Source organism: Bubalus kerabau, chromosome X (genome assembly GCF_029407905.1).
Source record: "Bubalus kerabau isolate K-KA32 ecotype Philippines breed swamp buffalo chromosome X, PCC_UOA_SB_1v2, whole genome shotgun sequence".
In the NCBI taxonomy this organism is placed as follows: Eukaryota; Metazoa; Chordata; class Mammalia; order Artiodactyla; family Bovidae; genus Bubalus; species Bubalus kerabau.
In genome coordinates this window covers 78039805-78049862 of record NC_073647.1, presented here as the reverse complement: position 1 = coordinate 78049862, position 10058 = coordinate 78039805, and the positions used below count along the sequence as shown (strand labels likewise).

Here is a 10058-nt window from a genome sequence, read left to right as displayed (position 1 = left end):
GGAAAAGAAAGAAAAAGGGAGAAACTGGATAAGGAAATTTTAGTAAGTTGGAGAAAACCATCTTACCTCATTCTGTCCATCCGTGTAATTCAGCTCCAAAAGCATAAATTTAACAAACATCATTTTATAAAATACACCAGAAAATGAGTTAGAATATCGGAGAAAAAAACCTGGCAAACATTATAGGCATACTACGAAGGGACAGAGGCGTGAAGAGACTAATTATGTAAATGCCTTTATTTGAACTAATACATTGCTATCAGAGTACATCACTTTTCAGAGTTAGAGTAACATTATGATCTTAAAAACTATAGCAAACAGCTTGACAAAGCAAGAGTACATTAGAATACATTAAGTCCTACATACATGTTTATTTTTTAGTGATCACATCTCCTTATCTTAGGTGTAAAATTAGAAAATTTAATATACACTTAGCATACTTGGCCTATCATATTCTTCCTAAATTCTGAGCCCACTCTCTCCTCAAAAGTGTCATATTCAACAGCATTTAAAATCTAAAGAGAGAGTTTGATGGTACATGTTTTAAAACAAAGAAGTATATATTGAACCAAGTGTTTCAGGACAAAATATGTCAAGTGTTTACAGCTTTAGTGTGGGAGAGAAGATAGAAATTCAAGGTACATTTCCCTATACCTATAATGTATGTTTTTTACTTACTTGAAGACCCCTTAAAAAAAGTAGCAAAATCAGCAGTCTTATTTAATGTAATCAAAATATTCTTAAATGTACAAAAAAGGATCATGTAGAAAGAATACTGTAAAAAGATACTGATTTTAAGAATAAAAGAATATGAAAAGCTTCTATTACATTCTGCACAGCCAGTTACTTCTGTCAATTTTCAGTACTAGAAAGACAAGCAAAGGATACTCATATACAAATACCCTCTGACCACAGTTCTTGAATAAGAACTAGCATACTGGATGGAAAGCAAATTATTGTCTAATACCAATAATATTCATATTCAGTCATCTAAGCAAGTCCCAAGAGGTGGACATTCTAAGAGAAAAACAGATACATAGAAATACGTACAGCAATGGGAAACGCCAAGGGCAGCGATCTAGGAGGAGCGAGTAAATGATTTGACTATGGGCACATTTCAGGTGGGCCTGACAAATCCACCTTGACTATGGGAAAGAGGAGTTGTTGTTACTAAAACTCTTTCACCTGAGGGCTCCCATGATGAGCTTAGTCTTGTTAAAACTAGTCCTTTCAATAACCAAAAGTTTCTTAAGCCATGAGCACTTCAGCCAGAAATTGCTGTACTGCTAAGCATGCACCTGGGAGCAAGGTTGTTTTTTATTCAAATTGGTTATTTTACACTCTCTTCATACCCCTGCCCATCAAGCATGCAAACACAGTCATGACCATCTTGGGCTTTACTTCCACAAGGTCTTCTGGTAGAGCGTACACCCTGGCTCCAATTCTTCTAGCCATCGACACTGCGTACCTATTTTTTGGAGGAAACAAAAATTGAGGTTCAATTCCGGTTAGTCAAGGGCACAACATAAGGCATCTATTTCCTCTCATATACTCAATTGTCTGGGATACAAAACTTCTACAGCAAGAGTTCAAATCAGAATGACTTCATTTTTCATTGTTTTCTCTTTTGTGAGGTCACTCATAAGTGATACCAGATTTTTAAGCTCTACTATTTGGGGCTGATAATATTTATTCACTCCTTTTCTACAATGTAAAATGAGAACAATTTAGGAGAACTGATATGAAAAAACATTTTTCCAGAATATGTGTGTGTGTGTGTGTGTGTATATATATATATATATATATATACCCAGATGTTGAAAATATGTATATATACTCAGATGTTGATATTCTCATTGAGCATGTAATAAGATAACATTGGCTATCACGAGATCTTAGAGACACAGTGGAAAACTGTGCCATATGCAAAATACAATTTCACAGATGCAGTGAATACTTCCAAATATTCAAGGGAAGAGACAGAGTCTATATGGTACATGCCAGAGTGGCTGAAGCAAGGAATGAAAAGGGTAGAGAAAGGAAAGGAGTTAAGAACTGACATGTCCAGCTGAGGAAATTTTCAGGAGCACCCCTCAATTAATATACAAGGCATTTCTAGGTGTTCTGTAACAGAAATCTTTAAATATGATCAAGTTTCTGGAAAAAGAAGTTTAAAGAGTTCTCTATAAATCTTTATCATATTATGCTGCAAATATTTTTTTCAAGGAGGGAAGAAATGATTTGACACAGTATGTGATGCCAAAATGAAGTTTTGCAGTAATTCTTCTTAGCTATATTGTGAAGCCTTGTTGGGAGCTGATTTTCAGTGTATACTAGGAAAGCTTTCATGAGTTGCCCATGAAACCAGATCACAGTCTAGGTCTTTGGAGAAGAAGGGAAGAGGCAGGTGGAAAAGACCTTCTCAATATTGTCAAAATGCAGGAAACTTTCAAGGCACGGTTTCAGCTGAGGGTTTAGCATCCTGCCCACTGAAGGGACCAAGATAATAAACTCAACATATGTTGTAAGGTGGGCTATGCACAGTAAGTTTTACATTCATTCAAAAGAATTTAACAAACTCAATGGTTAAAATTTTAATCTCTGTAATTAGAAAGCTTATCATAAGTCATTTAAAAAATCAAATTGAAATTTCCATTTAAAAATAAAGATATACTGAATCATCAAATTTGTCTAAAAAAATAAAAATAAAATAAAATAAAATAAAAAGAGTGTGACAAAGAAAACCCTATCAAAGGCATGCTTATCCTTTGCCCATTTTTCCCTTGCTTTAAGTTTGCAGCTAAGTTGCTTTAACACATACATTATTTCTATAACCTACAAACCAATGGCTGACTTAGCACCTACCTACTAGGTCAGGTGCAACAATGGTAGGCTCTTACGTATTTTACTCATTTCAAAATCTCCAAGGTAAGTATTATTGCTCCCATTTTATGGATGAGGAATCTGAGGCTAGAAGGCGTTTCCCCCAGCTGACACCATTCTTAAGTGGCAGAACCTGAATGATAATGCAGATCTGCCTGCCTACAATGCCTATGCCCTTATCAGGATATTAGGCAGCATCCCTTACTTGGCATTATTGTGCTTGTCATCTTCTGTCAGAGTGCCACTCTTAACAAGGTCGTAGTTTATGCAGCCTGGCTGGATGGCGTCAATCAAATCCACAACTGCCAAACTGGAGCTGATTGTCTTATCCTTGAGTAAAAGGACAATACATTTAAGAATTTCCATGTGTAAAAATTAATGCATGATCACTTATATAAAGTTGTCAAAAACAAAGTCTAGTGAATTAAAAAAGAATCATGTCATTACCCCCACAACAATCTCACTCACAAAAAAACCAAAGTCTAGCCTTCCAAACTATAGATACTTTCTATAGCAAACATAACGTTTAATAGTCAAAAATGGAATTCTTACCTTAAAACTCTGAATGGAGGTTGATTTTCCAGCTTCATTCAATGTTCTGTTCACCCAGCTTACAATGATGTCATCATTAGCTTTCTGACCATCACCAAGATCTTCCAGGACATTGAGGGTATATCTAAATGAAGCAGCAGAAGAAACAGGTAACTAATGAGAAGCTACTGTATAGCATAGGGAACTCTACTCAATGCTCTGTGGTGATCTAAATCGGAAGGAAATCTGAAAAAGACGGGATATATTTAAACATATAGCTGATTCACTTTGTTGTATTGCAGAAACTAACACAACATTGGAAAGCAACTACATACCAATAAAAATTAATTAAAAAAAACAGAACAGTTTCTGTTCTAGTTTATTAGAAAAAATACAAATATTAGAAAGATGCTCTCTTTCATTTCTTTTCCTTAGGTTTGAGAGATTAAAGAAAAGATTTCATGAGAAGACATTCACACTATATGAAAAAAAATTTCAAGTAGTAGTGGCTTGCCGTTGAGCTTCTTTTTGCATTGGTGGCGGGACGATTTTCAGTGCTCTAATGAGTAAGTCCACCAGTCTACTGCAGGCTCACTTTGTACTAGGCCAACCAATGGTAACAACTTAAAGTAAGCAGTGCTTTGGCTGGTACCCAGTTATAATGAATTGCTTTTTAGCATTACAGTTAAGAGATCTTCTTTCTCAAATGTATACATGTTCATAATTTTTGCTGCTTTTATTCATGAACACTAAATCTGTCACAAACACTAAGTCTGTGTCAGGCATATTATGAAAAAAGGGAAATATTCACAGTTCTGCTGCCTCACTTTCAAGAAGGCATTTCCCATTGACCATCCCACATATATTCATTACTTAAGCTCACTTCATAGTCTAAACACAAAAATTTCAAAGGTAGTCATTGATACGTTTCCTTAGAAATAGTAAAGACTAGATCACAGACGTGTATGATAGTGAAGCTTAAGCAGTTAAAATTGTGTACCATACCTTCTCATCAGCTGCCAGACTAAAGCTAAAGTCAGGGTTTGATTTCCATCATTCAGGTCTTGTCCTCCAATGCCAACCAGAGAGAATTTGGCAGGATGCTTCCCTAATTCAACAGCATAGTTGCAGTTTTCTAGCTGCAAACAAACAAAAGAAAATGTTTAAAGATTTTCACTTGTTTAATCTGTATATGCAGGTGTGCACAAAGTAAGACATAGTTTCTGTCCTCAAGAAGCTCAGAGTCAAAGAGTTTCCCAAACACAAAATGAAAACAAAAACAGTCTGTAACAAATATGTGCAGCAACTTAATTAGCTACCTTTTTCATGTTGGCTCCAAGTTTCGGGTATGGAGGTTTATTCACCTTACTCCAGTCAACAGGAACTTTAATTCGTTCATATAGCTGTAAAATTACCAGGGCATCTTGCAGGTCACTGATGATTTAAAGAGAGTTTGATCAGTGATTTCAGAGAGCAGGGCCTGTTTCCTTAAAAACAAGGACACTACACTGTCAAAAGACTCATGCATTTTATTAATCTGTGCTAAAAATAGAGCTAACACCATCCAATTCACTTAAAAGTAGTTATTGAGAGTTTACTGTTTGCAAAGAACTGTTCTAGAAGCTGGGCTCATAGGAGAAAAATCCCAGCCCTTTAGAGTCAGAGAAAGAAAGAGAATAAACAAGTATATGGATAAATGGGTTAGGGGAATGTATTTAATTGCTATGAAAAACAAAAAGAACAAGGTTAGGAGTTAGGGAGTGGTAGGTGGCGGCGGTTAGAATCTGAATCAGCGGCTTGAATATAGCAAGGGAATAAGGTATTTGATGTGGAAAAGAACATTTCAGGCTGAGAGAACAGTGAGCACAAAGACCTCAAGGCATCATGGATGATCTACTTAATGTACTCTCTGGTCTCCGTTTCAAAATATAAAGTCTCTGTTCCCTAGGGTGTTAGAAAGATACTTATACATTCTTTCACTTAATGACCATGTAAAGAAATAATCTGGGCTTTTGTGTATTTGGGAAATGATAATGGAAGTCATCACATTTTTCAATAAAGTAATGACTACAAACTAACATTTAGAAAAGGTTTAGAGCTATAATTATTTATGCAGCATCCATTCATGATGTTCAAAACTTTACAATAGCATTGGAAGGCTTACGCATAGAGATGGTTTACATGGGGATTAACACCAAGAGAGTTCATCCAGTTACGGAAGGTTCTTTCTTCACGAGTTTCTCCTATTAAAAATATTCACAGTGTTTATAAAATCATGAAACACCTTACATTTGTGCATATAACATCAACCCACAATTAGATTAGTTTATTTTTTTTTCAGATCTAGAGGTTTTCTCAAATATGAATCTCCAAGCAGTCTCTCTGAATACATTCTCTCTTATTCTTTAAATTGGATGACTTTATTTTAAAAGTAAAAATATAACCGTATTATAATCAGCTAAGAGGTATATGAACTTTTTATAATCTCTTCTCCATCTCCTCCTTCTCCAGTATCTCCCCAAATCCCCATACTTCTAAAGTAACTGGTATTATCAGTTTAGTTTTTATTAGAAAAATTTGCCATGGTCATACAAACCTCTATACTCACATTAACTTACATCTTCTCTCTACCCATTTAAAAATACTAAGTCACATATATGTACTTTTTTACATGTCTATATTAGAGCAACAAATTATTTGAAACTTCAAAAGCATAAAATTTAAAGATTTTATAGTAATCCTAGTATATATGCAATGAGCTGCTAACTGAGAGTTCAAAGTATTAGTTGCTAAGTTGTGTCCTGCTCTTTGCCACCCCATGGACTGTAGCCTGCCAGACTCCTCTGTCCATGGATTTCTCAGGCAAGAATACTGGAGTGGGTAGCCATTCCCTTCTCCAGGGGATCTTCCCAACCCAGGGATCGAACCCAGGTCTCCTGAACTGCAGGCAGATTCTTTACCATCTGATTTCATAATAATGCTAGTGGATATGCAATGAGCTACTAATTAAATTTGTTAATTTTTAAGTACTATACTTCATGCATATATAATCTGGCAAATGTATACTCTGCCTTTCCCAAATTAAATGAATATTTACATGCATTATTATTATTTTTTGAGTAGGTTAAAGGTGAAAGGAACTGAGAGCAGTTTCAGTTAGTCTGACTATGGAAGAATGAAACAAATACTGCAGATTTATATAGGTCAAATTTTATGCACATGGGCATTTTTTTGGAGGGAGGTTTAAAAATAAGTGACCTAAATATAAAATATTAAAATAAAACATTGGTTTACTAAGTGGCCTTATACTAAGTGATCCTAGGCTAGCTTACTTTAAAAGTTCCCAGACTTCCTTGGTGGTACAGTGGATAAAACTCCTCCTGCCAAAGCAAGGGACACAGGTTCGATCCCTGGTCTGGGAAGATCCCATATGCCGTGGGGCAATGAAGCCCAACTACTGAACCTACACTCCTCAACAAGAGAAGCCACCCCAATGAGAAAGCTGAGCACCACAACAAAGAGTAGCCCTTGGGTGCAGCAACTAGAGAAAGCTGGCATGCATCAACAAAGACCCAGAGCAGCCAAAAATAAGTAAATTAAAATAAAAGTTCCCTTGTTATCATCCCTTTCTATCAGGTGTCACTTATTACTCAGCCCTTGGGACTACTTCTAGTAGACAGTTGCTAAATGGATAAGGAAACTTATTAAATCAAGATTATGAAATCATCGTGGCCTATGTATTTCCACTGTGTAGCCCCAAACATAATTTAAGAAACCTTTAGTTACCTTCTAATAGAGTCCAATCAATATCTTGGTTCTCTGGCTTAGTGAGTGCTGGGTATTTATTAAACAGGTTAGCCACAAAGGCTAAGTTCAGTTTAGGGTTCCCACTGACGACATCAGCTGGGGTAACAAACTGTCTGCAACCTAATTTGTCTGCTTGCTGAAGCATACTCTCAGCTCTCTTCAAATCATCTGTTTCCTATTGAAGTAAAATAAGACTTTTTTTAAAAAAAAGGCCATACTAAAAATATAGAAACTTTGCCCTACAATGATAGGCTGGATACACAATTCTATTTTCTCTTAGCCAACACATGGTACTTATATTACTGTTTTGAATGCAAAACAAAACAAAACAAAACAAAAGTTGGCTGTGCTGGATATGCAGTACCTTGAGAATACCCTAGATGGCACCAGATCATGTATCTAAGGACACAATAGATTTAACTCAATTGAGATTACTTCTCTCATGCCAAAATTCATTAAGAAAAAAGTGAAACCTGTTCAGATTTTAAATTTAAACCCTAAAGAGGGTGTAAGGCTGAAAAAGATGAAGGAATTATGAAGAAATTTTTTTTAAATAATAATCAAGGATACCAGGCTCCAATAATTTTGAGGTTTAAATTGCATGTTTCAAATTATCATCTTTCTCTTAAACTATTTTTTGTTTTTACTTTTCCATCCAGGAAGCAAAGTTGTCTATTTCTGTGTAAAATACTTACTTTTAACTAATTCCTAGGACTCCTAACTTCGTTTTGTCTTCTCCCCCACCCCAACTTCTTTCCTTTTGGAAAGATGCATGCTGATTTCTTGACTAACATACAGTTTGGTGAGGATTATAAATTATAGATCTGATAACTTGAGACCAAATTAAAAATAGTTTCCCCAGTGCTCACCATTCCCACCTCCCAACAATAAAAGTCAAAAACCTGAAGCTGCAGGAGGAACAATTGCTTTTGGATTATTCGTTTCTAGTGACCTGCCCCCTCCAGACTTCTCTTGGCAGCTACTATAGACAGGCCACCCCAGTATGCCCCAGGGTAAATGTAGCTCTTCTGGAAAACAGTTTCAGGTAAGAAGGGATTTTTATAATAAGGGGGAAATAAGAGATAAAGGAAATTTGAGAAATGTTACTTATAAACCAACATAGTTCGGATTCTATAATTTGAGTCTTAACTCTATCTTTAATGGGTGATGCTATCTTTACTTTTTTCATCTCCAGGGAGGTGCCTCGATCATCTAGGTCTCCAGAAGAATGGGTATTTACTGTGTTACCCTTCACTGTTACCAATGCAGAGCAATCAGTAACCACCAGCAGATGGGCAATTGACTGGGATTCAGCCTTTGGGATTCTCCATGAGCCTAGTGAGTTCATCTCATAGAGCCTATTCTATTTCTTTTAATCTGTCACTTGTTACTTTAATGCTTCTGGTTCATGCTTTTTACTATCTATTTTTAAATCCCGTATTTTTTTAAATCATCTTGGCATTCTTAAACAAAAAGCATTGATAATATTGGAGTAGAAGGAAACGTTGAAATAGCAACAATTTTTAAAAATTAAGATACAGAATAATGAAACAAAAAATAATCAAATGAAAATATATATATGCCCAAAACAACTTCAGCCCATACCTCACATCATATTCAAAATTAACCTTCAATACACACGCACATGTAAATGTATGAACTCAAAACTATCAATATAAAACTAAATATAAAACCCCAACTATAAAACCTCTAAGAGAAGACATAAGAAGAAATGTTTGTGACCTTGTGTTAGGCCAAAATTTCTTAGATACAACATCAAAAGCATGATTTGTCAAAGAAAAAAAAAATGACTAAATCTGACTTTGTCCAAATTAAACAATGTCTGTTCTTGGAAAAACACTGGGACTAAGTATCTGAAAATCATATATCCAATCAAGGACTTATATCCAAAATATATAAAACACTCAAAACTTGATAAGAAAGCAAACAATGCAATTAAAATGGGTAAAGTGTTTAAACAAAAATGTATAGACAACAAATAACTACATGAAAAGATATTCAACATCATTTGTCATTAAGGAAATGCAAATTAAAATCACAATGAGACACCTCTACCAGTGTTAAAATTCTTAATGTTTAAACTAACCACATTAAAGTGTCAGTGAGCATGTGGATGAACTGGAACCTTCATGTACTACTGGTAGCAATGTGCAAGGTACAACCATTTTGAAAAACAACTTTGCAGCTGCTTAGAAAAGTTAAATGCACATATACCATTACCCAGCCATTCCACTCCTAGGTATTTACCAAAGATAAATGAATGCCTAAACTCACACAAAGACTTGTATATGAATGTTCAGAGCTGCTGTATTTGTAATAGCCCCAAACGGGAAACAATCGAAATGTTCATCATGGTGAATGGGTAACAAATTATAGCATATCTATCCACTGGACTATTATTCAGCAATAAAAAGGAATGAATTTCTGATTTATGTAACAACACAGATGAATCTCAAAATAATAATGCTGAAAGAAGCTTGATTAAAAAAAAAAGCACCTGTTATATGATTCCATAAAATTATCAAAAATTCAAACTATATTGAAAGAAAGCAAATCAGTGGTTGCCTAGGATGGAGGAGTATGGGACAGAGAGGGATCACAAAGGATCATGAGGAAACTGGATGTTATAATGGAGATATATATCCCTAAAGAAGGTATAAGACTGACAAAAGATAAAGGACACTGAAAAATAAGGGAAAAGCATGATGAAAGACTCAACAGTAAAATGAGTGTGTGGACAGAGCAGTAGGAAATTGCCCTGGCTAGAAGAGATGGAGCAAGATGGTGTAGCAGGCCTTCACATGCTCAGCAGAACA

At 35.3% G+C, this 10058-nt stretch overlaps 1 protein-coding gene across 6 annotated transcripts in view; it reads right to left on the bottom strand.

The window, feature by feature from the left end:
* Positions 1-222: 222 nt before the first annotated feature.
* PLS3 (plastin 3) overlaps positions 223-10058 on the bottom strand; it is a 97595-nt gene continuing 87759 nt past the window's right edge. For all 6 annotated transcript variants that reach the window (XM_055562943.1, XM_055562941.1, XM_055562942.1 and 3 more), the window contains 7 exons: positions 7201-7396; positions 5579-5657; positions 4734-4848; positions 4420-4553; positions 3436-3559; positions 3089-3213; positions 223-1468 (listed from right to left, as the gene is read on the bottom strand). In XM_055562943.1, the coding sequence (XP_055418918.1) occupies positions 1336-1468; positions 3089-3213; positions 3436-3559; positions 4420-4553; positions 4734-4848; positions 5579-5657; positions 7201-7396 (906 nt within the window). In that variant the 3' untranslated portion in view covers positions 223-1335. The remainder of the gene's footprint in view (positions 1469-3088; positions 3214-3435; positions 3560-4419; positions 4554-4733; positions 4849-5578; positions 5658-7200; positions 7397-10058) is intronic.